This window comes from Oncorhynchus kisutch, linkage group LG3 (assembly GCF_002021735.2).
Source record: "Oncorhynchus kisutch isolate 150728-3 linkage group LG3, Okis_V2, whole genome shotgun sequence".
Classification (NCBI taxonomy): Eukaryota; Metazoa; Chordata; class Actinopteri; order Salmoniformes; family Salmonidae; genus Oncorhynchus; species Oncorhynchus kisutch.
In genome coordinates this window covers 10,793,636-10,821,158 of record NC_034176.2, presented here as the reverse complement: position 1 = coordinate 10,821,158, position 27,523 = coordinate 10,793,636, and the positions used below count along the sequence as shown (strand labels likewise).

Here is a 27,523-nt window from a genome sequence, read left to right as displayed (position 1 = left end):
CTTTCGTGTCGTCTGAGATTCCCAAAGATTGGAAAGCAGCTGCGGTCATACCCCTCTTCAAAGGGGGGGACACTCTTGACCCAAACTGCTACAGACCTATATCTATCCTACCATGCCTTTCTAAGGTCTTCGAAAGCCAAGTCAACAAACAGATTACCGACCATTTCGAATCTCACCATACCTTCTCTGCTATGCAATCTGGTTTCAGAGCTGGTCATGGGTGCACCTCAGCCACGCTCAAGGTCCTAAATGATATCTTAACCGCCATCGATAAGAAACATTACTGTGCAGCCGTATTCATTGATGTGGCCAAGGCTTTCGACTCTGTCAATCACCACATCCTCATCGGCAGACTCGACAGCCTTGGTTTCTCAAATGATTGCACACTGATAGAGTTCAGTGTGTCAAATCGGAGGGTCTGCTGTCCGGACCTCTGGCAGTCTCTATGGGGGTGTCACAGGGTTCAATTCTTGGACCGACTCTCTTCTCTGTATACATCAATGAGGTCGCTCTTGCTGCTGGTGAGTCTCTGATCCACCTCTACGCAGACAACACCATTCTGTATACTTCTGGCCCTTCTTTGGACACTGTGTCAACAACCCTCCAGGCAAGCTTCAATGCCATACAACTCTCCTTCCGTGGCCTCCAATTGCTCTTAAATACAAATAAAACTCAATGCATGCTCTTCAACCGATCGCTACCTGCACCTACCCGCCTGTCCAACATCACTACTCTGGACGGCTCTGACTTAGAATACGTGGACAACTACAAATACTTAGGTGTCTGGTTAGACTGTAAACTCTCCTTCCAGACCCATATCAAACATCTCCAATCCAAAGTTAAATCTAGAATTGGCTTCCTATTTCGCAAAAAAGCATCCTTCACTCATGCTGCCAAACATACCCTTGTAAAACTGACCATCCCACCAATCCTTGACTTTGGCGATGTCATTTACAAAATAGCCTCCAATACCCTACTCAACAAATTGGATGCAGTCTATCACAGTGCAATCCGTTTTGTCACCAAAGCCCCTTATACTACCCACCATTGCGACCTGTACGCTCTCGTTGGCTGGTCCTCGCTTCATACTCGTCGCCAAACCCACTGGCTCCATGTCATCTACAAGGCCCTGCTAGGTAAAGTCCCCCCTTATCTCAGCTCGCTGGTCACCATAGCATCTCCCACCTGTAGCACACGCTCCAGCAGGTATATCTCTCTAGTCACCCCCAAAACCAATTCTTTCTTTGGCCGCCTCTCCTTCCAGTTCTCTGCTGCCAATGACTGGAACGAACTACAAAAATCTCTGAAACTGGAAACACTTATCTCCCTCACTAGCTTTAAGCACCAACTGTCAGAGCAGCTCACAGATTACTGCACCTGTACATAGCCCACCTATAATTTAGCCCAAACAACTACCTCTTTCCCTACTGTATTTAATTTATTTATTTATTTAGCTCCTTTGCACCCCATTATTTTTATTTCTACTTTGCACATTCTTCCATTGCAAATCCACCATTCCAGTGTTTTACTTGCTATATTGTATTTACTTTGCCACCATGGCCTTTTTTTGCCTTTACCTCCCTTATCTCACCTCATTTGCTCACATCATATTTAGACTTGTTTATACTGTATTATTGACTGTATGTTTGTTTTACTCCATGTGTAACTCTGTGTCGTTGTATGTGTCGAACTGCTTTGCTTTATCTTGGCCAGGTCGCAATTGTAAATGAGAACTTGTTCTCAACTTGCCTACCTGGTTAAATAAAGGTGAAATAAATAAAAATAAAATAAAATGTGTTTGTAAAGATTCAAATTGACAAACTACTGACTGGATGAAGTTGATGGTAAATGTATACGTATATGGAATGGTTTGGATAATGAAACACACACGTAACAAAATCACACATTTAACAATGGACATGAGCTTGATTGGTACGTTCTGAGCAGGAAGACACAGTGTATGGATCCAGTTGGAAGAGTGCAGCATCTGCACTGTATAGCAAGGGGCCTGACACACGCACACACACGTTCACACTCACTGTCATTCATTTCAGATTTGTTTTCTCATTAAAAGGTTAGCTCATGGAAGACATTTTGATAGATTAGAATACTTTATTTATTAACAAAGTTATTTTAATTGACAAAGTTGAACTCTTGTTTTAATTTGTACACATGATTAATTGAATAGGAAACGAATATGATCTGTATTATTCTGATTACGGTCAGAATTTATCATTATTCACCTTATTCAATAACAAACCACTATATTGCAATTGAATTACATTAGAATGAAATGAAACAATAGATGTTTGTTTAACTACCACATTGTTCACAGTGCATTCGGAAAGTATTCAGACCCCTTGACTTTTTCCACATTTTGTTACGTTACAGCCTTATTCTAAAATGTATTTAAAAAAGGAATTCCCTCATCAATCTACACATAATACCCCATAATGACAAAAGCAAACACTTTAAATACTTTTTTTGTGCTAATTTATTAAAAATTTAAAACGGAAATATCACATTTACATAATAATTCTGACACTTGACCCAGTACTTTGTTGAAGCACCTCTGGCAGTGATTACAGCATTGAGTCTTTTTTGGGTCTGACGCTATGCTTGGCACACCTGTATTTGGGGAGTTTCTCCCATTCTTCTCTACACACCCTCTCAAGCTCTGTCAGGTTCTAATGTAAATGTGATATTTAATGTTTGAATCTTTTATAAATTAGCAAACATTCCCCCCCAAAAATGGTTTTTGCTTTGTCATTATGGGGTATTGTGTGTAGATTGATGAGGAAATGTTTTTATTTAATCCATAGAATAAGGCTGTATAGGTCTGAATAGTTTCCAAAGGCACTGTGCATTATAAGTCACTATGTTGCATTCTATTCAGAAAAGTACTAGCCAAATGCCAGATGGGCTGGTCCATTTTAGCCCAGTGGGCCAATCTAAATAGTTATTATCAGAATTATCTTTTGGCTAATAATGGGGTACTCAAGGAAAAATATGGACCGGTGTGATAGACATGCCTGGATTTCCCAGATTCTATTCCAGGAAAGCTCTGACGAAGACCAAAAGGCTGACGCATAAGCTTGAATAAAATAAAGTGATACTAGTAAGAGCAGGGTGCTAGTTTGTCTTTTTTTTAAAGTTACTGTAGAAACAGCCCTACATAGCAAGATTCTAGTCTGTAAATAAGAGTGAACTTCAGTGTGTAGGAAATGTATATTACTCCACTGTAGAAACAGCCCTACATAGCAAGATTCTAGTCTGTAAATAAGAGTGAACTTCAGTGTGTAGGAAATGTATATTTTTGGGTAAATCCATTTGAATACGACCACTTCTTGACAGCACCCCTTTTGATTTGAACAAAACCTTCCATACGTATGTACCCGTTGTAGAAGTGCTCAGAAAGTGACCCTATGGACCCGAATTCAAGACAAAAGGTACTCAAAATGTATCCATTTTGCATACCCCACCAAACCATTTGACATCCATGTCTTCATCTCTGGTAAATATGAAAGGTTGAGATGATATAATTTGAAAGCTTACAAACAGGGTTGTCAAACTATTTTATAATTTCTTGTAAACAAATTTGTTTTAATAAAATGTATGTAATTGTATTTTTTTCCTTAAAACATCATTATAGGGTGGGTGTCATGTTTTGGGTTGATAAATGTACCAAAATGGTAAAACTATTGAGGTCCACATGTCAGAGAATGTTAACTTGAATGGGAATTTCTGTTGTTTTAAATTGTACTGTCAATCCTCCATAGGAAAACTATTGAAATCATAGAAATATAGATAATAGAGGTATTACTAATACCTGCTGCCATCTTTGTGGTAGTAATTAGATTTACATTTCAATGGTGTACCAGATAAATTGCAGTGATCTGAAGGGATAGAAATAGGTTCATAGAATGGACCTATGATTTAAGTGACCTCCACCCTGTATTCGAGAGGATGTTGTGTCTCAACCGATGGCGGGGGACAACACAAACACCTCAGATGGTGTAAAGTAGGGTTTAAGCTACAACTTATTAGAATGTGAAAACGACCTTTTTAGATAATTGACGTTAAAGGTTCATATTATTAATTTTAAAAAATGTGCCAGAATTTATAAAATTGTTTGACAACGTTTATCTTCTCCAGAGATGAAGACATGGATGTCTCATGATATGGTGGAGTTTGCAAAAAGGGTCAACTGAGCACCTTGATCTCCTGAATGTTTTGGCATTAAGTCCAAAAAGTGACTTTCTGACCACTTCTCCCAATGGCAAAAATCTAAAGGGACACTGTCAAATAGTGATTGGATTCAAATGGATTTAACCTTTTATAATTGGAGCAAGCAATTAAAACCAGCTTGGTAGACAGGTGGGAAATCAGAGAGTGAATTCTTCGTACTATAAAGATCAGGGGGAATTGACTGCCGAGTGTATTATGGCTGTGGCGCCGCTGAGGCTGACCACAGAAAAAACAGAGCAACGACATCCCCTGGACCACCTGTGCCCTGTCTGCGGCTATGCTCTGCTGTTTTATCATATTTAACCTTTATTTAACTAGGAAAGTCAGTTAAGAACAAATTCTTATTTCCAATGACGGCCTACCCCGGCCAAACCCTAACCCGGACAACGCTGGACCAATTATGCGCCGCCCCATGGGACTCCCAATCACCGCCGCTTGTGATACAGCCTCTAGCACTGAGATGCAGTGCCTTAGACTGCTGCCCCACTCGGGAGCTGTGCACTCGGGATTTGTGGAGCTGTGCAATGCCTCCCCACAGAAAAAAAATAATGGCTTCCTCTGGGACTGTCTCTGTGAGAATCAAGTAGAGGATCGTCTCAAGTTTTCTTTGTTCTCTACACACAGTGAGGCGAAGATGCACATTTCTGAGGTAGCAGAGGTGGCTAGTTCTTCTGTGTAGACTGTAGAGACCCTGTTGCATACTCCATTGAATCAATAAGTCTTGTTTTCCAATGAATGAATCTCTTGGTTGTCCCGTGTTAGTGGCTCTTAAACGTGTTGGTCCAAAAAATATAAAACAAATATTATAAATGCAATTTTAAACTGGGTGGTTCGAGCCCTGAATGCTGATTGGCTGAAAGCCATGGTATATCAGACCGTATAGCACAGGTATGACAAAATATGTATTTTTACTGCTCTAATTACATTGGTAACCAGTTTATAATAGCTATAAGGCACCTCAGGGTTTGTGGTATATGGCCAATATACCACGGCTAAGGGCTGTATCCAGTAACTCCGCATTGCATCGTACAGAAGAACAGCCCTTAACCATGGTATATTGGCCATATACCACACCCCCTCGGGCCTTATTGGTTAGTTTGAGGATAGAGCATGTTAAGATGACATTCAATACATCTTCACTTGTACATTTTGTGATTGTGTTACTTGTGTGATAATTGGACTATGAATAGGAGCTATGTGCAATGGTCAGGTCACTCTGAGGAAGACGTCAGCTTGATGTCGAAATGTCAGTAACCTTTTCGCGTCCTGTTCAACAGTGGATGCTGCTGAGAGGAGGCCGGCTCATAATAATGGCTGGAATGGAGTCAATGGAATGGTATCCATGTGGTTGATACCATCCCATTGACTCCATTCCAGACATTACTATGAGCTGTCCTCTCCTCAGCAGCCTCCACTACTGTACAATGGATTAAAGTGAGCAAAAATAAATCACTCTGACATTTTTTTTTGAGTGCTCCAACTTATTTCTACCTCGAATGAGTTTTTCTTTTCATGCCATTCTGCTGATTTGTATCATTGCTGTTGAGCACCCCTCCATTCCTCTGGTTGCTGAAACGTGAAAGCCCACCTGAACCAGGGTGTAAAGGATGTAAAGGATGATTCTGGCCCAGTGGAAGTGAGATTTGTGGAGAGAGTGGATCCTTGCAGTTTGGCTGAAGAGTGGAGGACAGTGATAAAGGAAGATGGAACAAAAAGGGCTGAAGTTGTTAATGAATATAGGTTTTTGGTTGGCATAAGGTTCACTACCAAGAATACTTTCTGGTAGATCCGTTTGAAGTATCAAGTATGGTGAGGGATGCATTGGGAAAGGTGGAGTTGGTCAGAGTGAGCAGAAGGAAGAGGCATTAAGGATCGACAAAACTAGCGACTTATGAAATGGAGAGTGGATTTTTGTAGCAGAGCACCTTTAAAAGGTGTCATCTATGGTGATGTGTTGGATGTGGCGGCCTCGTGGTTTACGAGCAGCATACCAGGAGTCGTTGGAACTCGCCGGCTCAACCGTGTAGTGGGAAAAGAAGAGAGCCTGTGGGTATTATTGATGTTTGACTTTGAGTATCTCCCTTCAATGGTGAAGATGGGGTTTGTTAGATATGCGGTGAGAGCTTTTGTGTTCAAGCCGTTGTTTTGCTGGAATTGCAAAATGTATGGACATTTATCAAGTGTGTGCTGAAGGAATGCTGTTGATGAATCTGAGGCTGTACGATGTTGTAATTGTGAGGGCAACCATGTTCCCAATTCGCCGGAGTGCCCGGTTAGGGTAAAGAAGTATGAGGGTCAGGGCTATAGAGCAAGTCTCCTACACAAAGGCACGTGAGATAGTTGAAGGAGCTGAAGACATGGCGGTACATGCTTTTCAGACTGTGAAGATTCAGTGTTGTTCAACAGTTGAGGGAGACTGATATACTGATTGTGAAGAAGGTGGATTTGATGGTGTTTATCGTGTGATTTAATTGTACTGTGCAAACTAAAAGAATGTTGAAGAAATTGGACAAAAGTATCTGCGGCTGAAAGGTTTTTGGATTTCCATGACTTCACTTCCAAAACATTACAAAGAATACTGTCTGAAGATGGTCTTCCTTCTCAGGCCCCAGAGCCTGTAGGGATGGGCATTGGCAGTTGAATCTGAATAAAGGACTACATTGAGTTTGGTTGTATTTAAAAATATATATTTTTGTTATTATTTGGGCTGATATACACCTATAGCAGTTGTTTGTGGACCGCAATAATATCAAAGAAGACCCCTTACAGCGTGTCGCACCACTACACCAACAGGGATACTCTGCCATAAAACTTTGAAGAAGACTATATGCTCTGCAGGGAAGGTGTTTTTTAACATTTTTATAACCTTTTAGCATGTACTGTATTTTAACCTCTTAAAACCAATCTGTTTAATAAATACGTATTGAATTTTGACAGTTTTTATCAGTCAAGCTTTTATTTGACCCGATTTGTGTGCGTGGGGTTCGGCCAACTCCATCACAGAGCAATTACATTTTAGTTCAACGGAATTCGTAAAACCAATTATGTATTGGTACGGCTGAAAACAATCCAGTCTGAGCTCTGCTGTCCAGTGTCCTGCTAGAGATGAGTTCTGTTGTTAAAGGTTGGCTGTCCACCCTCTGGGTAGGGTCCACCAATTAAATCATTGTAATGTTAATGAAGTCATTTGTGGAGTTGTGTGAGTAGAATTGATGAGGATGCTCTTGCCAGTAATAAGATATTGCCCCACACAATGGTGGGGGTCCACAAAATAAGTGTCTTCATTAATAAGATAAACTGATGCTGCTCATTCTGAAATAACTGAAATAATACAAATAAATAATATTTTTGCACTAACAGTAGTTGACGCATCCAATTCATCAGCATTTTCTCATTATTTCCTTGAAATCCAATTTTGTTTTGAAACGGGCAACATTTTGAACACATTGATGGCTGTGTAACTTGGAAAGAATAGCTTCTGGTTGCATTTTCATCAAACAATCAGACTGTTGTCATAATTGCAATATGTATGTCTATAGTACCTAATATGTTAATTTCTGAAACCTTTTTAACCATATGAAACGACATGACTTGGGATGGACACTCCTCATCTACTGTGGTGGTAGGATTTTGAAACACGGATCAGACAGCCCAGCCAGCAGACACCCCCCTCTGTCTTGTCTCCAGAGTTGTGAGCGTGTGATGGGAGCTAATTCATACTGTTTGAACTTGACAGTTGTGCTGCTTTCTTCAGTCCGATAGATGTTTTAGGGTCTGAAACCCAAAAACTCTTTGCTGTCTGCATGTGTGCTCCGTTTCCCAATGGAAGGGTTGGAGTCATTGGAGATGTCGATGACTTTGTCCAGTGTGATTTACAAGCTCGGAGTAGTAGTAGCCACAGTAACGAGTTTACCAAGGCTAAGGGTTATTTCAATTCTCTAATAGTATACAGGTGTTGTCTTCTAAATAAACATGACTTGTGAGGTGTCCCCTGAAAGAGCACGCCCCATATACTGTTGTATACAATCCATTACCACTTTGGCCTATGCAGCATGTTGGGTCATGTTCCAATTACTTTGAATGTGTATGCTTAGGTGTCCCTAGAGAGCCTGTGTGGAAAGGGAAAGTTGTCCTGTTGCAATGTTTATGGTAATCCCCCTCTCTATATGAGCACGTTGGCAAACACTGCAGGCAGGCAGCACACAGGGCCTTCCCGGAGCCGTCAGCCCACACAGAGGGGCCACTACACGGTCCTGCACCGTCAGCATGACATCTGTGTTGATTGAACCACTGCGCCACATTGACTTTCCAGCCCGTGTTTAGAGAATCGTCGGGGCAGGACACTATTGATTTGAACCCACTACCCTGCAGTGAGCGTTCCCTGAGCGTTCCCCCATCGAGTAATGAGGTTTATGTAAACACAGACATACTGTAAATATAACCGGAGGAGACGATTCACACAACAACTCATGAAAACACAATGGAGGCTGGGAGTTTAAAAAATCTTATTTTACTAAACTGGCATCTGGCGCCTGGAATTATGCAGGGCTTTCATCACTGTTGGTCCCCAGAGGTCTTTGCGGTGAGGAGACCGGGCCAGAGGTCTCTACGGTGAGGAGACCGGGCCAGAGGTCTCTGCGGTGAGGAGACCGGGCCAGAGGTCTCTGCGGTGAGGAGACCAGGCCAGAGGTCTCTGCGGTGAGGAGACCGGGCAAGTGGTCTCTGCGGTGAGGAGACCAGGCCAGAGGTCTCTGCGGTGAGGAGACCGGGCCAGAGGTCTCTGCAGTGAGGAGACCCGGCCAGAGGTCTCTGCGGTGAGGAGACCGGGCCACAGGTCTCTGCGGTGAGGAGACCGGGCCAGAGGTCTTTGCGGTGAGGAGACCGGGCCAGAGGTCTCTGCGGTGAGGAGACCGGGCCAGAGGTCTCTGCGGTGAGGAGACCAGGCCAGTGGTCTCTGCGGTGAGGAGACTGGGCAGACATCACACTCCAATTCCCTATGTTGTGAATGCAACAGGATCTCACTAAAAGGAGAGCTTGACTGTGTAGCCTCTGGAAACATTACCCCCTACCACCATCCACCTTGGGCTCATCTGTGTGGCCTATTGTGTTTCTGTTGTTAACACGTGGGGAATGGTGTTGTGGGTCCTTGTTGTTAACACGTGGGGAATGGTGTTGCGGGTCCTTGTTGTTAACAAGTGGGGAATGGCGTTACGGGTCCTTGTTAACAAGTGGGGAATGGTGTTACGGATCCTTGTTAACAAGTGGGGAATGGTGTTGTGGGTCCTTGTTGTTAACATGTGGGGAATGGTGTTACGGGTCCTTGTTGTTAACAAGTGGGGAATGGTGTTGCGGGTCCTTGTTGTTAACAAGTGGGGAATGGTGTTGCGGGTCCTTGTTGTTTACAAGTGGGGAATGGTGTTGTGGGTCCTTGTTAACAAGTGGGGAATGGTGTTGCGGTTCCTTGTTGTTAACAAGTGGAATGGTGTTGTGGGTCCTTGTTAACAAGTGGGGAATGGTGTTGCGGGTCCTTGTTGTTAACAAGTGGGGAATGGTGTTGCGGGTCCTTGTTGTTAACAAGTGGGGAATGGTGTTACGTGTCCTTGTTGTTAACACGTGGGGAATGGTGTTACGGGTCCTTGTTAACAAGTGGGGAATGGTGTTGTGGGTCCTTGTTGTTAACAAGTGGGGAATGGTGTTACGGGTCCTTGTTGTTAACAAGTTGGGAATGGTGTTGTGGGTCCTTGTTAACAAGTGGGGAATGGTGTTGTGGGTCCTTGTGTTGTTAACACGTGGGGAATGGTGTTATGGGTCGTTGTTGTTAACATGTGGGGAATGGTGTTGTGGGTCCTTGTTAACAAGTGGGGAATGGTGTTACGGGTCCTTGTTAACAAGTGGGGAATGGTGTTGTGGGTCCTTTTGTTAACACGTGGGGAATGGTGTTACGGGTCCTTGTTGTTAACAAGTGGGGAATGGTGTTACGGGTCCTTGTGTTGTTAACAAGTGGGGAATGGTGTTGTGGGTCCTTGTTAACAAGTGGGGAATGGTGTTGTGGGTCCTTGTTAACAAGTGGGGAATGGTGTTACGGGTCCTTGTTAACAAGTGGGGAATGGTGTTACGGATCCTTGTTAACAAGTGGGGAATGGTGTTGTGGGTCCTTGTTAACAAGTGGGGAATGGTGTTGTGGGTCCTAGTTAACAAGTGGGGAATGGTGTTGTGGGTCCTTGTTAACAAGTGGGGAATGGTGTTGTGGGTCCTTGTTAACAAGTGGGGAATGGTGTTGTGGGTCCTTGTGATGTTAACAAGTGGGGAATGGTGTTGTGGGTCCTTGTGTTGTTAACAAGTGGGGAATGGTGTTACGGGTCCTTGTGATGTTAACAAGTGGGGAATGGTGTTACGGGTCCTTGTGATGTTAACAAGTGGGGAAAGGTGTTGCAGGTGCTTGTGTTGTTAGTGTTGCTGGTCACTGGTGTGTTGAAGAGTTGCTGGAGTGGCGTGAGCCAAAGAACCTTGGCTTCACAGCCCAAATGCCACCCTGTATATTATAGACTGTATAGTTTGTGGCTCTGGTCAAAAGTAGTACAAAAGTAGTATATATACAGTGCCTTGCGAAAGTATTCGGCCCCCTTGAACTTTGCGACCTTTTGCCACATTTCAGGCTTCAAACATAAAGATATAAAACTGTATTTTTTTGTGAAGAATCAACAACAAGTGGGACACAATCATGAAGTGGAATGACATTTATTGGATATTTCAAACTTTTTTAACAAATCAAAAACTTAAAAATTGGGCGTGCAAAATTATTCAGCCCCTTTACTTTCAGTGCAGCAAACTCTCTCCAGAAGTTCAGTTAGGATCTCTGAATGATCCAATGTTGACCTAAATGACTCACTGGTCTCACTCATCCTACAGCAGAACCATGTCAACTCACTGGTCTCACTCATCCTACAGCAGAACCATGTCAACTCACTGGTCTCACTCATCCTACAGCAGAACCATGTCAACTCACTGGTCTCACTCATCCTACAGCAGAACCATGTCAACTCACTGGTCTCACTGTGTGGTTCTGGTTCAACAACCTGGTCCAGCACCATAATGTCAACACCCCCAGCTCCATGCTTACGCTAATACTACTGTACCCTTCCCAGCCTGCCCAGCCTTGTACACCACACAGTTGGGAGACCTAGTTAATCTGGTCAACAAGGGTGTCTGGTTGTACTAGGAAGTGTTCAACTTGATCTGATAAAGGAGATGAGATATGGCGAGACTTTTTCCCAATGTAGAAATGTCAAGAGGAGACGACGATACGTGGGGAACAAAAGGGACTGTTTCAGTGTAGAGAGCGAGGCATTATGGGATGCTAATAGTGCCATTCTTTAGCCTCTGAATGCAGCACAGGAGAAGTCAGACACAGTCGCACATTTATTGCCAGAGGAATTGAGCCCTTATCTGTCCCTCTGAAGATAAGGGGATGCTCTCTCTCTCTCTTTCTCTCTCTGTCTCTGTCTCTCTCTCTTTTTCTCTCTCTCTCTCTCTCTCTCTCTCTCTCTCTCTCTCTCTCTCTCTCTCTCTTTCACCCTCCCTCTACCTCAGCGGGACCATGTTCACCTGTTCGGGGGGGGAGCAACAATGTGCATTTTGAAAGTCAGCTTGCATAACTGCATGTAGTGATTTTCCTCCACACCCAACACTACTAGGTCTTGTTCTGTGGCACGTACAGACAGACAGCATTGTTCTACAGGTTACAGAACAGACAGCTCCTACTCAGGTGGTGAAAAGTCGGTCTTCTATAGACTGAGGGAAGGCAGGGATAAGGCAGCATGTTCTCCTGATTGACATGTCCGCCCAACACTTACTTTTATTGAGCTCTTCCTCGTATTATGCACAGTTTAAAGGTTCTCGTAAGCGGGAGGGGGGGGCTGTTTGTTTTCCCCTGCACGCTCAGCGGACACTCATCCCTACTGGTGTCTTGGAGGAGGGGGAGGTAAAGGACAGCGAGGGTCACAGGGTGAGACGTGTTGATGCAGTTGGCCCTGGCGTTATTGGCTCCCTCGCTACCTGCCTCGCTGATCACTGGTCCGATAATGTTTTATCCATTAGACATGCTATTCATCTAAGTATTGTATTCATCTAAGGTGAAGAAGAACTACCTGTTCTAGTATATTGAAAGAGTTTTTAAAAAATTGTTTTTATGTGAACAAGGCACTATAGCACTACCTGCAGGCAGAAGACTCATGAAAAGGTTCTAACCAAAGTTACATAAAGGAGCTATGTTAAATTCACACACAACACACACATTCCCTTTCAGTGTTTGTTTTTCATCTCATAGGAATATTATGTTGGGGAGGGGAAACACATTTACACATGACAGACACAAGGGGAATGCATTTGCAGCCTGATGTAATAAACTGTCAGAAAGAATGTCTGTGAAATATGGTGGCTTTGAGAGGGGACTTAAACCCTCATAACACATGATAGAATATCCAGCTAAAATATCCAGCTTCTTGGTAGATTATTACTGTAAACCCAACAAAGGTGGGATTATTCGGTGCTTGTGAGACAGAGCGAGAGAGAGGTTTAACAAGTATTTTGGAAATAATGTATGCTTGCTTTGAGGCAATGTGGTACATAAAATGGATTGAGAGTGGCCTCTGCTCTATTGGCCTTCTGCTCTATAGGCCTTCATGTGTTCTAAAAAGATGTAACTTGGCAAATCAGTTAAGAATACATTTTTATTTACAATGACAGCCTAGGAACGGTGGGTTAACTGCCTTTTTCAGGGGCAGAACGACAGATTTTTACCTTGTCAGCTCAGGGATTCGATCTAGCAACCTTTCGGTTACTGTCCCAACGCTCCAACCCCTAGGCTACCTGTCGTCCCGTATCGACCTGATCGTATCCAGACCCGGTCCGATTTGAGTGAGGGAAGCAGCAGAAAAGTCCATTTTCAAGCTACTTTGGAGTTGACAAAGTGCAAATTGACGCTCTATCAGGGGCCGTGCTGTGTGTGTAGGCTACTGTGAGAGGAGGTAGACAGAGGTGACGCTCTAGCAGAGCCATACTGTGTGTGTAGGCTACTGTGTGTGTAAGCAAGTGACACTGTGAGCAGGGAGGAGGGAAGGAGAGACCAAGCTGACTCGTGCTACAGTAGACTAATAGCTGCCCTAGCTAGGTTATTTATCATCCAATATGATTACTTAGTACCTGTCCCGACTGCATCAAACCAGGAGAAGCTAGTTAAGCTAGCTAGGCTAATCGAGGCATGCACGTTCTTGCCCTACACAGCTCCAAACAACAACAATAACTCTTTTCAGAATATGATGTAGCAGGCTACCTGTTGGCTCTTGGTTGTTGTAGCCTATCTTTCTTCCTTTAACTTCCATTGATTAGATATCCCCTAGCTTTTGCCACACATGGAGGTTCTATGACTGCAGTCCATTGCCGCTTTGATGACTTATGAGTGGCTAACAACAAGCTACATGCACCACTCTAGTGAAAAGCAAAAGCAGCAGCATAAAGAATACAATATATCTCTCTTCTGTCTCCTCTCTCTTCTGTCTCCCCTCTCTCTTCTGTCTCCTCTGTCTCCTCTCTCTCTTCTGTCTCCTCTCTCTTCTGTCTCCCCTCTCTCTTCTGTCTCCTCTGTCTCCTCTCTCTCTTCTGTCTCCTCTCTCTTCTGTCTCCCCTCTCTCTTCTGTCTCCTCTGTCTCCCCTCTCTCTTCTGTCTCCTCTCTCTTCTGTCTCCCCTCTCTCTTCTGTCTCCTCTGTCTCCCCTCTCTCTTCTGTCTCCTCTCTCTCTTCTGTCTCCTCTCTCTCTTCTGTCTCCTCTCTCTCCTCTGTCTCCTCTGTCTCCTCTGTCTCTTCTGTCTCTTCTGTCTCCTCTCTCCTCTCTCTCTCCTCTCTCCTCTCTCTCTCCTCTGTCTCCTCTCTCTCTCCTCTGTCTCTTCTGTCTCATCTCTCTCTTCTGTCTCCTCTCTCTCTTCTGTCTCCTATCTCTCTTCTGTCTCCTCTCTCTCTTCTGTCTCCCCTCTCTCTTCTGTCTCTTCTGTCTCTTCTGTCTCCTCTGTCTCCTCTGTCTCCCCTGTCTCCTCTCTCTCCCCTGTCTCCTCTCTCTCTTCTGTCTCCTCTCTTTCTTCTGTCTCCTCTCTCTCTTCTGTCTCCTCTCTCTCTTCTGTCTCCTCTGTCTCCTCTCTTTCTTCTGTCTCCTCTCTCTCTTCTGTCTCCTCTCTCTCTTCTGTCTCCTCTGTCTCCCCTCTCTCTTCTGTCTCCTCTCTCTCTTCTGTCTCCTCTCTCTCTTCTGTCTCCTCGCTCTCCTCTGTCTCCTCTGTCTCCTCTCTCTCTTCTGTCTCCTCTCTCTCTTCTGTCTCCTCTCTTTCTTCTGTCTCCTCTCTCTCTTCTGTCTCCCCTCTCTCTTCTGTCTCCTCTGTCTCCCCTCTCTCTTCTGTCTCCTCTCTCTTCTGTCTCCCCTCTCTCTTCTGTCTCCTCTGTCTCCCCTCTCTCTTCTGTCTCCTCTCTCTCTTCTGTCTCCTCTCTCTCTTCTGTCTCCTCTCTCTCCTCTGTCTCCTCTGTCTCCTCTGTCTCTTCTGTCTCCTCTCTCCTCTCTCTCTCCTCTGTCTCTTCTGTCTCATCTCTCTCTTCTGTCTCCTCTCTCTCTTCTGTCTCCTATCTCTCTTCTGTCTCCTCTCTCTCTTCTGTCTCCTATCTCTCTTCTGTCTCTTCTGTCTCCTCTCCCTCTTCTGTCTCCTCTGTCTCCCCTCTCTCTTCTGTCTCTTCTGTCTCCTCTGTCTCCTCTGTCTCCCCTGTCTCCTCTCTCTCCCCTGTCTCCTCTCTCTCTTCTGTCTCCTCTCTCTCTTCTGTCTCCTCTCTCTCTTCTGTCTCCTCTGTCTCCTCTCTTTCTTCTGTCTCCTCTCTCTCTTCTGTCTCCTCTCTCTCTTCTGTCTCCTCTGTCTCCTCTCTTTCTTCTGTCTCCTCTCTCTCTTCTGTCTCCTCTCTCTCTTCTGTCTCCTCTGTCTCCCCTCTCTCTTCTGTCTCCTCTCTCTCTTCTGTCTCCTCTCTCTCTTCTGTCTCCTCTCTCTCCTCTGTCTCCTCTGTCTCCTCTCTCTCTTCTGTCTCCTCTCTCTCTTCTGTCTCCTCTCTCTCCTCTGTCTCCTCTGTCTCCTCTGTCTCTTCTGTCTCTTCTGTCTCCTCTCTCCTCTCTCTCTCCTCTGTCTCTTCTGTCTCCTCTCTCTCTTCTGTCTCCTCTCTTTCTTCTGTCTCCTCTCTCTCTTCTGTCTCCTCTCTTTCTTCTGTCTCCTCTCTCTCTCTTCTGGATCCTCTCTCTCTTCTGTCTCCTATCTCTCTTCTGTCTCTTCTGTCTCCTCTCCCTCTTCTGTCTCCTCTGTCTCCCCTCTCTCTTCTGTCTCTTCTGTCTCCTCTGTCTCCTCTGTCTCCCCTGTCTCCTCTCTCTCCCCTGTCTCCTCTCTCTCTTCTGTCTCCTCTCTCTCTTCTGTCTCCTCTCTCTCTTCTGTCTCCTCTGTCTCCTCTCTTTCTTCTGTCTCCTCTCTCTCTTCTGTCTCCTCTCTCTCTTCTGTCTCCTCTGTCTCCTCTCTTTCTTCTGTCTCCTCTCTCTCTTCTGTCTCCTCTCTCTCTTCTGTCTCCTCTGTCTCCCCTCTCTCTTCTGTCTCCTCTCTCTCTTCTGTCTCCTCTCTCTCTTCTGTCTCCTCTCTCTCTTCTGTCTCCTCTCTCTCTTCTGTCTTCTCTCTCTCCTCTGTCTCCTCTGTCTCCTCTGTCTCTTCTGTCTCCTCTCTCCTCTCTCTCTCCTCTGTCTCTTCTGTCTCCTCTCTCTCTTCTGTCTCCTCTCTTTCTTCTGTCTCCTCTCTTTCTTCTGTCTCCTCTCTCTCTTCTGTCTCCTCTCTTTCTCTTCTGGATCCTCTCTCTCTTCTGTCTCCTCTCTCTCTTCTGTCTCCTCTTTCTCCTCTCTCTCCTCTCTCTCCTCTGTCTCCTCGCTCTCCTCTGTTGTCTTTGTAGAGGTAAATCTTTCTCCTCTTTGCCATGTGTTTGTCTACAGGGATGCTAGTACGGTTTGATCTGAGTCGCAGGAATGTTTTATTGCAACAACAACAACAAAAACAGGCGAGAAACAAGATCTGGGGTAAATGAGTGATCCCAATAAAAAGCGAAGATGTGAAAAGAGTGAGATAAAATGTTGAGTTCTGGGTCAGTTAAGTGTCTCAGTGTAGGAGTGCTGATCTAGGATCAGTGTTGCCTTTTAGAACACAATATGAATAAGATTACATTTTCTTATAGTTGGCCCCAGGAGGATACGAAGCCACAACCCTGCACCATACACCATGCTCTACCACCTGATCCAGAGGACCGTCATGTTAACATGTCACTAATAAACTCTACTTCCTGCTTGTCTTCCAGCTGGCCACCTGGGACCCAGTGCACGGCCTCAACGGAACGCTGACAGACAGGAAGCTGGAGAACAACATGAGGGGCGTGGTTCTGCGAGTGGTCACTGTCCTGGTGAGTACTGTACTGTTCACCCTGTATCGGAGTAGGGTGAAGTTGCCCCTAGACGCTGACTTCAGCCCAGAGCTGTCTGTATCCACCATGGGCCTGTATGTACACCGCTGTTTAATAGACTTGGCATCATAAAGACTTGTAATTAGTCCTGGTGCATCGACGATGTTCAACACTCCCAGATATAAGACGGCGTGTCTGTTCACGGACAGCAAGTGGACAACAGGCGCTTCATTAAAAGCAATTTCAGAAGTTGAATTGAGCTCCATTATATTGAGGTTCAAGTTTTTCTATCTTGCCTCTAGCGCCGATTTGAGCAAGTCCCCAGAGTGGTTAAAGATTCAGAGCATTAAGTTCTTCATATCGCAGCTTTCAAGTCTGGGGGGGAAGAAAGAGATGATTCTACCACTCTCTTTTTTTGATTTTCATCCCTGTCAAAATGCACATGGAGTCTGGAGTCTGTTTTCTCAGAAATGGTGTGTAGGAAAAGGGTTGGGTGGTGTGTGCGTGTGAGTTTGTGCATGTCTGTGTGTGTGCGTGTGAGTTTGTGCATGCATGTCTGTGTGTGTGTGTGTGTGAGTTTGTGCATGTCTGTGTGTGTGCGTGTGAGTTTGTGCATGTCTGTGTGTGTGTGTGTGTGTGAGTTTATGCATGCATGTCTGTGTGTTCTCCCAGAGGCACAAGGGAAAAGACTGCAGTATTCACTGACAAATCCCTTTGTCTCAATCTTTCTCTCTCATGCGCTCTTTCTCTTTCTTTCTCTCTCTCTCTCTCTCTCTCTCTCTCTCTTTTCAATTTCAGGGCTCTATTGACATGGGAAACATATGTTAACATTGCCAAAGCAAGTGAAGTAGATAATAAACAGTAAAAATGAACAGTAAACATTACACTTCCAAAAGTTCCAAAATAATAAAGATATTTAAAATGTCATTATGTGCAAATAGTTAAAGTACGAAAAGGAAAACAAACATCAATATGGGTTGTATTTAACAATGTTGTTTGTTCTTCACTGGTTGCCCTTTTCTTGTGGCAACAGGTCACACACACTGCTGTGATGGCATACTGTGGTATTTCACCCAGTAGATATGGGAGTTTATCAAAATTGGGTTTGTTTTCCTTTCTCAATAGCGAGTCTATGCTCACTGAGTCTGTACATAGTCAAAGATTTCCTTACGTTTGGGTCAGTCACAGTTGCCAGGTATTCTGCCATTGTGTACACTCTGTTTAGGGCCAAATAGCATTCTAGTTTGCTCAATTTCTTTGTTAATTCTTTACAATGTGTCAAGTAAATATCTTTTTGTTTTCTCATGATTTGGTTGGGTCTAATTTTGTTGCTTTCCTGGGACTCAGTGGGGTTTGTTTGTGTTTGTGAACAGAGTCCCAGGACCAGCTTTCTTAGGGGACTATTCTCCAGGTTCATCTCTCTGTAGGTGATGGCTTTTTATGGACAGTTTGGGATCTCTTCCTTTTAGGTGGTTGTAGAATTTAACGTCTCTTTTCTGGATTTGGATCATTTTTGGGTATGGGACTAATTCTGCTCTACATTATTTGGTGTTCTACGCTGTACATGGATAATATTTTAGCAGAATTCTGTATGCAGAGTCTCACTTTGCTGTTTGTTCCATTTGGTGAATTATTGGTTGGTGAGAGGACACCAGACCTCACAACCATAAAGGGCAATGGGTTCTAGAACGCATTCACGTATTTTTAGCGTGATCCTAATTGGTGTGTCGAGTTTTAAGTTCCTTTCGATGGCATAGAATGCCCTTCTTGCCTTGTCTCTCAGATCATTCACAGCTTTGTTGAATTTAACTGTGGCACTGATGTTTAGGCCAATGTATGTATTATTTTTTGTGTGCTCTAGGGCAACGGTGTGTAGATGGAATTTGTGTTTGTGGTCCTGGCAACTGGAAAAAATTTTGGAACACCATTATTTTACTGAGATTTACTGTCAGGGCCCAGGTCCTACAGAATCTGTGCAGAAGATTTAGGTCCTAAAAGCACCAGATCATCAGTAGACATCTGACTTCAGATTCTAGTAGAGTGAGGCCGGGTGCTAAAGACTGTTCTAGTGCCCTCGCCATTTTGTTGATACAGTCGTATGAAATATTTTGGGCACCATTGACAATTTTCATTTATTAATAATTGGGTGTTTGGATCAGCTATTTCATTTTGATCTATCAAATAACTGATGGACGCAGTAATATTTCAGTAGTGAAATTAGGTTTATTGGATTAACAGAAAATGTGCAATATGCATCAAAACAAAATTAGACAGGTGCATAAATTTGGGCACCCCAGTAGAAAAATCACATCAATATTTAGTAGAGCCTGCTTTTGCTAAAATAACAGCCTCTAGACGCTTCCCATAGCCTCTAATGTAACGGTTTTCTTCTGGTGAAAGAGAGGCGGACCAAAATGCAGCGTGGTGGTTATTCATGTTTTTAATAAAGACGACTATACATGAACAGACTAAACAAAACAACAAAAGTGAAAACCTAAACAGTCCTATCTGGTGCAAACACAGAGACAGGAACAATCACCCACAAAACCCAACACAAAACAGGCTACCTAAATATGGTTCCCAATCAGAGACAATGACTAACACCTGCCTCTGATTGAGAACCATATCAGGCCAAACATAGAAATAGACAAACCAGACACACAACATAGAATGCCCACACAGCTCACGTCCTGACCAACACTAAAACAAGGAAAACACATACGAACGATGGTCAGAACGTGACATCTAATGAGTGTCTGGATTCTGGATGAAGGTATTTTGGACCATTCCTCCTTACAAAACATCTCAAGTTCAGTTAGGTTTGATGGTTGCCGAGCATGGACAGCCCGCTTCAAATCATCCCACAGATTCTCAATGATATTCAGGTCTGGGGACTGGGATGGCCATTCCAGAACATTGTACTTGTTCCTCTGCATAAATGCCCGGGTAGATTTTGAGCAGTGTTTTGGGTCGTTGTCTTGTTGAAATATCCAGCCCCGGCTTAACTTCAACTTTGTGACTGATTCTTCAACATTATTCCCAAGAATCTGCTGATATTGAGTGGAATCCATGCAACCCTCAACTTTAACAAGATTCCCAAATTGAATCAAAATCTTTTTTGAAATCAACAAAGCATGAAAAGACTTTGCCTTTGTTTTGGTTTGTTTGTTTGTCAATTAGGGTTTGCAGGGTGAATACGTGGTCTGTAGTACGGTAATTTGGTAAAAAGCCAATTTGACGTTTGCTCAGTACATTGTTTCCACTGAGGAAATGTACGAGTCTGCTGAGGATTTTACCAAGGTTGCTGTTGACGCATCTCTCACTCTCTCTCTCATTTGCTCGACCTCTATGATTGACATCCTTTATGAAGTGCAGCCAGTAAGAATTAGTGTCAAATGTCTAGAATACTGTGGATGGACTATGTATGAGATGTCGTGTGTGATAGCTAGGCTAGCATTTGGAGGGTGTGTAGCTAACAGTACATTATGTTTGGGCGTTCTGATCTTTAGACCCAGTTCAGAAGATCCCTCCTGGCAAAACCCTGATGTAAAAAGTCAATGTCCTTATTTGCATTATATTTTATTGAAATAAAAAAACAGACTCTTGAAATCCTGTCATTGATTTGTGGTTGAAATCTGGTTAAAATGAGTATGTTGACAATTATTTTTGAAAATTCCATTGATGTTCAATGTCAGTATGTTGACAAATGATGTTAATGGGATTTTGGTTCAACTAACATTTGTCCGTTGGGACAATATTCAATGACCCCCAACCACCACCCTCTATCTGTACATATTATTTTTAATTTCAACCAATCAACTTATCATGTTCAATTGATCTACTCTGTGGCTAATTACTATTATTTTACCTCAGTGTTTCTTGGTAGTCTTAAACAAATCTACTTTGTAACAAAAGTATACACCTCACACACATAGTTAAGGGCTTAAAAATAAATAAAAATAAAGAAATCTTTACCATGTCAGATATAGAGTTGAATGTATTCCATTTTGAGTTTACATCCCAATATAACACTTTTATGTACATCACAGAAGACTGAAATATAACAAAACCATTTGACTTAGAAACACAGGATTTTTGATGTGTTAAAATATGTTAATGTTAATTAATTATGAAAAACATTCCACCCATGAAACCGCTAGAGGGCGATTTGGTCATTTGATTGGGCAACCTGAAAGGGAGTATCCACTATTCCAAGATGCCCTGAGCTCTTCCCAGCGTCCCTACTCTGTGGATAATAACTGGGTGCCATGGTCGAAAAACACAGTGATTAGCAGGACCCATCAACCCGGGCAGGCTGCATCCCTCCCTGGCCAGGCATCATCTCTAACTCGGCTCAGAGACTGTTTGATAATAACAGCAGTATCACCAGTCATCCATTGATTTAATGCTTTCCCATGGAGGCCTTTTTAGCGGTGATCTATTTGGGTGGAAAATTGCCATTTCCAGCTTAAATGTTAATTTAAAAAACACTTATAAATCCGAAGAAATATGTGTGTGTCTAAGGGGGATGAGGGGTGCCAGTGGGATCTTGGCGGGGGCTTGGTTACGCATGATGTGTATGTTAGGGGAGTCGAGGAGCAGTGGGATCTGGAGGCATCCTTCCCTGCCTCCAGGTGGCTGATGGGTAATAGAGTGCCCAGTCTTTCTCGGGAGCTGAAGTGCAGAGAGATAGAGAGAGTGTTCTCCGTCCACGCCCCAATGACCCTCTCATGCAGAGCAGAGCCCCAGTTCAGTGAGTACAGGCCAGAGTCAGGGTATGTGGGCTGGCTGAATGACTCTGGTGAGCCCCTATGGTCTGCATGGTGGCAGTCAGATGGCAGACTGATGTAGGCTGATGGCAGTCTAATGGCAGGCTGATGGCAGGCTGATGGCAGTCTAATGGCAGGCCGATGGCAGTGGGGCTGCTGCTGTGGCTGTAGGAAGAGCTGATAGGCCCCAAGCTGGACAACCAGGTGGGAGTGAATAACCCTTACATGATGAGTAATATGGTGGCAAAGCCCTCCTGCTATAGACTGACAGATAACACATTATCATTTCCATCTAGTAGAACTGAGTCTGTATAAAGACCTTCCCTCCAGTCTAGAACTGAGTCTGTATAAAGACACTCCCTCCAGTCTAGAACTGTCTCTATAAAGACCTTCCCTCCAGTCTAGAACTGTCTGTATAAAGACCTTCCCTCCAGTCTAGAACTGTCTGTATAAAGACCTTCCCGCCAGTCTAGAACTGTCTGTATAAAGACACTCCCTCCAGTCTATAATTTAGTCTGTATAAAGACACTCCCTCCAGTCTAGAACTGAGTCTGTATAAAGACACTCCCTCCAGTCTAGAACTGTCTGTATAAAGACCTTCCCTCCAGTCTAGAACTGTCTGTATAAAGACCTTCCCTCCAGTCTAGAACTGAGTCTGTATAAAGACCTTCCCTCCAGTCTAGAACTGTCTGTATAAAGACACTCCCTCCAGTCTAGATCTGTCTGTATAAAGACACTCCCTCCAGTCTAGAACTGTCTGTATAAAGACCTTCCCTCCAGTCTAGAACTGAGTCTGTATAAAGACCTTCCATCCAGTCTAGAACTGTCTATAAATACTTTCCCTCCTATCTAGAGGAACACACATTTTGCACTTGGACTGTGAACATGCATGTTCTCACACAAATATAATTTCCAAACAAGTGTATATATACTGTAGACACACACACACACACACACACACACACACACACACACACACACACACACACACACACACACACACACACACACACACACACACACACACACACACACAGACTGGAACGGATTTGATTACATAGTGCACAGCGTAAAAACATTGAAACCGACACAAACACACATTAAAGCTCCCACACACAGACACTGCTTCCTGCTGAGACACATACACACGGCTACACACTCTCACAATCATGTAGTGCACCTCCCACTGTGATAAAGTAGGAAACATGCTCTCACAGATGTACACTTGTACCGTTTCACGCTCAGTATTGATTTTCTCGCTGCTGAGATAGTCTGCAAGATCTGGGGTGCATTTGAATCAATTTGTAGTTGTGCGGAAGTGATAGCCATATACTGAGAAGGTAATCAATGTGTAGTTGTGTGGAAGTGATAGCCATATACTGAGAAGGTAATCAATGTGTAGTTGTGTGGAAGTGATAGCCATATACTGAGAAGGTAATCAATGTGTAGTTGTGTGGAAGTGATAGCCATATACTGAGAAGGTAATCAATGTGTAGTTGTGTGGAAGTGATAGCCATATAGTGAGAAGGTAATCAATGTGTAGTTGTGTGGAAGTGAAAGCCATATACTGAGAAGGTAATCAATGTGTAGTTGTGCAGAAATGATAGCCATATACTGAGGAGATAATCAATGTGTAATTGTGTGGAAGTGATAGCCATATACTGAGAAGGTAATCAATGTGTAGTTGTGTGGAAGTGATAGCCATATACTGAGAAGGTAATCAATGTGTAGTTGTGTGGAAGTGATAGCCATATACTGAGAAGGTAATCAATGTGTAGTTGTGTGGAAGTGATAGCCATATACTGAGAAGGTAATCAATGTGTAGTTGTGTGGAAGTGATAGCCATATAGTGAGAAGGTAATCAATGTGTAGTTGTGTGGAAGTGATAGCCATATACTGAGAAGGTAATCAATGTGTAGTTGTGCAGAAATGATAGCCATATACTGAGGAGATAATCAATGTGTAATTGTGTGGAAGTGATAGCCGTATACTGAGGAGGTAATCAATGTGTAGTTGTGTGGAAGTGATAGCCATATACTGAGGAGGTAATCAATGTGTAGTTGTGTGGAAGTGATAGCCGTATACTGAGGAGGTAATCAATGTGTAGTTGAATGGAAGTGATAGCCGTATACTGAGAAGGTAATCAATGTGTAGTTGTGTGGAAGTGATAGCCATATACTGAGGAGGTAAACAATGTGTAGTTGAGTGGAAGTGATAGCCATATACTGAGGAGGTAATCAATGTGTAGTTGAGTGGAAGTGATAGCCATATACTGAGGAGGTAATCAATGTGTAGTTGTGTGGAAGTGATAGCCATATACTGAGGAGGTAATCAATGTGTAGTTGTGTGGAAGTGATAGCCGTATACTGAGGAGGTAATCAATGTGTAGTTGTGTGGAAGTGATAGCCGTATACTGAGGAGGTAATCAATGTGTAGTTGAGTGGAAGTGATAGCCATATACTGAGGAGGTAATCAATGTGTAGTTGTGTGGAAGTGATAGCCGTATACTGAGGAGGTAATCAATGTGTAGTTGAGTGGAAGTGATAGCCATATACTGAGGAGGTAATCAATGTGTAGTTGTGTGGAAGTGATAGCCGTATACTGAGGAGGTAATCAATGTGTAGTTGAGTGGAAGTGATATCCGTATACTGAGGAGGTAATCAATGTGTAGTTGAGTGGAAGTGATAGCCGTATACTGAGGAGGTAATCAATGTGTAGTTGTGTGGAAGTGATAGCCGTATACTGAGAAGGTAATCAATGTGTAGTTGAATGGAAGTGATAGCCGTATACTGAGAAGGTAATCAATGTGTAGTTGTGTGGAAGTGATAGCCATATACTGAGGAGGTAATCAATGTGTTGTTGTGTGGAAGTGATAGCCGTATACTGAGGAGGTAATCAATGTGTAGTTGAGTGGAAGTGATAGCCGTATACTGAGGAGGTAATCAATGTGTAGTTGAGTGGAAGTGATAGCCATATACTGAGGAGGTAATCAATGTGTAGTTGTGTGGAAGTGATAGCCATATACTGAGGAGGTAATCAATGTGTAGTTGTGTGGAAGTGATAGCCGTATACTGAGGAGGTAATCAATGTGTAGTTGTGTGGAAGTGATAGCCGTATACTGAGGAGGTAATCAATGTGTAGTTGAGTGGAAGTGATAGCCATATACTGAGGAGGTAATCAATGTGTAGTTGTGTGGAAGTGATAGCCGTATACTGAGGAGGTAATCAATGTGTAGTTGAGTGGAAGTGATAGCCATATACTGAGGAGGTAATCAATGTGTAGTTGTGTGGAAGTGATAGCCGTATACTGAGGAGGTAATCAATGTGTAGTTGAGTGGAAGTGATATCCGTATACTGAGGAGGTAATCAATGTGTAGTTGAGTGGAAGTGATAGCCGTATACTGAGGAGGTAATCAATGTGTAGTTGTGTGGAAGTGATAGCCGTATACTGAGAAGGTAATCAATGTGTAGTTGTGTGGAAGTGATAGCCGTATACTGAGAAGGTAATCAATGTGTAGTTGTGTGGAAGTGATAGCCGTATACTGAGGAGGTAATCAATGGGTAGTTGTGTGGAAGTGATAGCCATATACTGAGGAGGTAATCAATGTGTAGTTGTGTGGAAGTGATAGCCGTATACTGAGGAGGTAATCAATGTGTAGTTGAGTGGAAGTGATAGCCGTATACTGAGGAGGTAATCAATGCAAGATGAGCCACTACAAGGGAGGAAAAACCTGGTAGGTATGTAGGTAGGTAGGTAGGTATGTAGGTAGGTAGGTAGGTAGGTAGGTAGGTAGGTAGGTAGGTAGGTATGTAGGTAGGTAGGTAGGTAGGTAGGTAGGTATGTAGGTAGGTAGTGGCATGGTGCGCAACGTGACGGGGGTTCCCTCACTGATTGATGGTGCCTCACGGCTACAGTGGGAGTCGGCATGCATGTTCACACTCCCACTAATAGCTTATTGAGCGACAGGGGCCATGGAGGATTAGAAAGAACTGGCTTAATGTGCATGCCGTGTTTATTCAATAACACCCCCTCAGTAATACATCTGGCTGACATATTCCCAGAAACATCTCAGTCATCAATAGGGATTTATTCAAGTGGAAGGTAGCCAGGAAGGGAAAGGGCTACTGTTTCTTCTTCTTGGCGGGAAGTTGAGACACGTTGCAGGATAGTCCATGACAATTAGCAAGTGGAGTGTGGACTTATTTATCATATTTCACACTCTCTCTATTTGTCTCTGTCTCTCTATTTCACACCTCTCTCTCTCTCTCTTTCTATCTCTCTCCCTCATCGCTCTCTCTCTGTAAGGTTACTGTGTGTTAGGTGGAAAACAATAGCATACATTTAGTGACAATTAGGCAAAAAATCCTGGGAAAGGATATGGATTGGCTGGCTCAAATTGACCCATTCAATAAGTTGTAAACCATGTAAGAAAAAAGGCATGGGGTGGAGGCAGAGGAGACCTGGGCTACAATACAGTAGTGCCGGATGGAGGATATAGCAGTGAGGTTGAACATTGATTTTTGTCCCAACAGGAGGAGCCCTTTGTGATGGTGTCAGAGAATGTCCTTGGGAAGCCTAAGAAGTACCAAGGTTACTCCATCGACGTACTGGATTCCCTCTCTAACTACCTGGGCTTCAAGTACGAGATATATGTGGCCCCTGACCATAAGTACGGGAGCCAACAGTCTGACGGGGTCTGGAACGGACTGATGGGAGAGCTGGTCGCCAAGGTGAGAGACGCTGGCTCTGTCTCAAATGACTGCCTACTCCCTATGCAGTACTATGTCCAAATGCATTATGGGCACTCTATATGCTGCAGTACTATGTCCAAATGCATTATGGGCACTCTATATGCTGCAGTACTATGTCCAAATGCATTATGGGCACCCTATATGCTGCAGTACTATGTCCAAATGCATTATGGGCACCCTATATGCTGCAGTACTATGTCCAAATTCATTCCACTAGTACTTTCCAGAATCAAGACAAAAATACCACGTTAGAGAAATAAATATGAATTCAGATTGTCATGTCATCCATGAATTATCTGTGTTCTCAATGCATTGCCTTCCTCTGCAGGAAACACCCTCATCCATCCGTCCATCCTCATCACCTCAACCAAAGTACATCAAGTGTAATGTGCCATCATGTGTCTACATAGCGCTCTATAATCTCTCGTCAGAGTAAATCAATTACAAACATGCACCGATTAGAAGTCATTGCCTTGGTAAACTGGCTTCTTCATTAGAGTTGGCTGGTTTTCTGTCAGCTATTCACCTAGTCTGGCCAATAGAGAGTGGACTGAAAGACTGTCTAACAGCCAGACTAACAGACAAAAGGCAAAGCTGAAAACAGCTGGAGGTCAGCAGAGCATTTTCAGGGCCATTACCCATCACCCCTTGCTGTTTTCCCAATTTCAGTCTCTTTTTGATAGCTCGCTTTCCAGATCTAATGCCATTCCCACACCGATTCCACCACTGCTGCTTCCAGTTTGCTTCCTTAAATGTGTAGATATGTGCATAAGAGTTGGAGTTTATCTTTCAGATCACAAACACAGACCGATGGAAAAAATACATTTTAATATAATTTAGACGTATAACCATTTCCTCTATTCCCCTTCGATATGTTTTTTATTCCGTATAAAGCAATCACTGCATGCTATTATTATCCATCAGACCTTTTGAAGTGTCTGGAATGATACAGAGGATATAGACACATATAGGCAGACATTATTATTATTATTATGTCCTATCAAGAATGGTTTTTCCAGAGTAATGTTTATTTTGGGGGGGGGGTGTATCCTCTTCTGTGATGTGTTTGAATGCTTCCTTTGAAAAACGGTTTCTTCCCTTGACCTTGTATATTCTAGAGGACATGGAATGGTACACAATTGATTGAATACAAAGACAGCGTAGTGAAGAGAATTTAAAAGATGTCTTCCTAATAAACATACGCATGCTCACACTCGTACATACACACACACTTTAGAGGAAACAGACATA

At 43.5% G+C, this 27,523-nt stretch overlaps 1 protein-coding gene across 2 annotated transcripts in view; it reads left to right on the top strand.

The window, feature by feature from the left end:
• Nucleotides 1–27,523, top strand: part of LOC109871657 (glutamate receptor ionotropic, delta-2) — a 623,084-nt gene that overhangs the window by 452,810 nt on the left and 142,751 nt on the right. For both annotated transcript variants that reach the window (XR_004207889.1, XM_031817225.1), the window contains exons 9-10: nt 16,651–16,752; nt 26,054–26,251. Coding sequence is in view for 1 of the 2 variants with exons in the window: in XM_031817225.1 (XP_031673085.1) it covers nt 16,651–16,752; nt 26,054–26,251 (300 nt within the window). In the remaining variant the exon portion in view is untranslated. The remainder of the gene's footprint in view (nt 1–16,650; nt 16,753–26,053; nt 26,252–27,523) is intronic.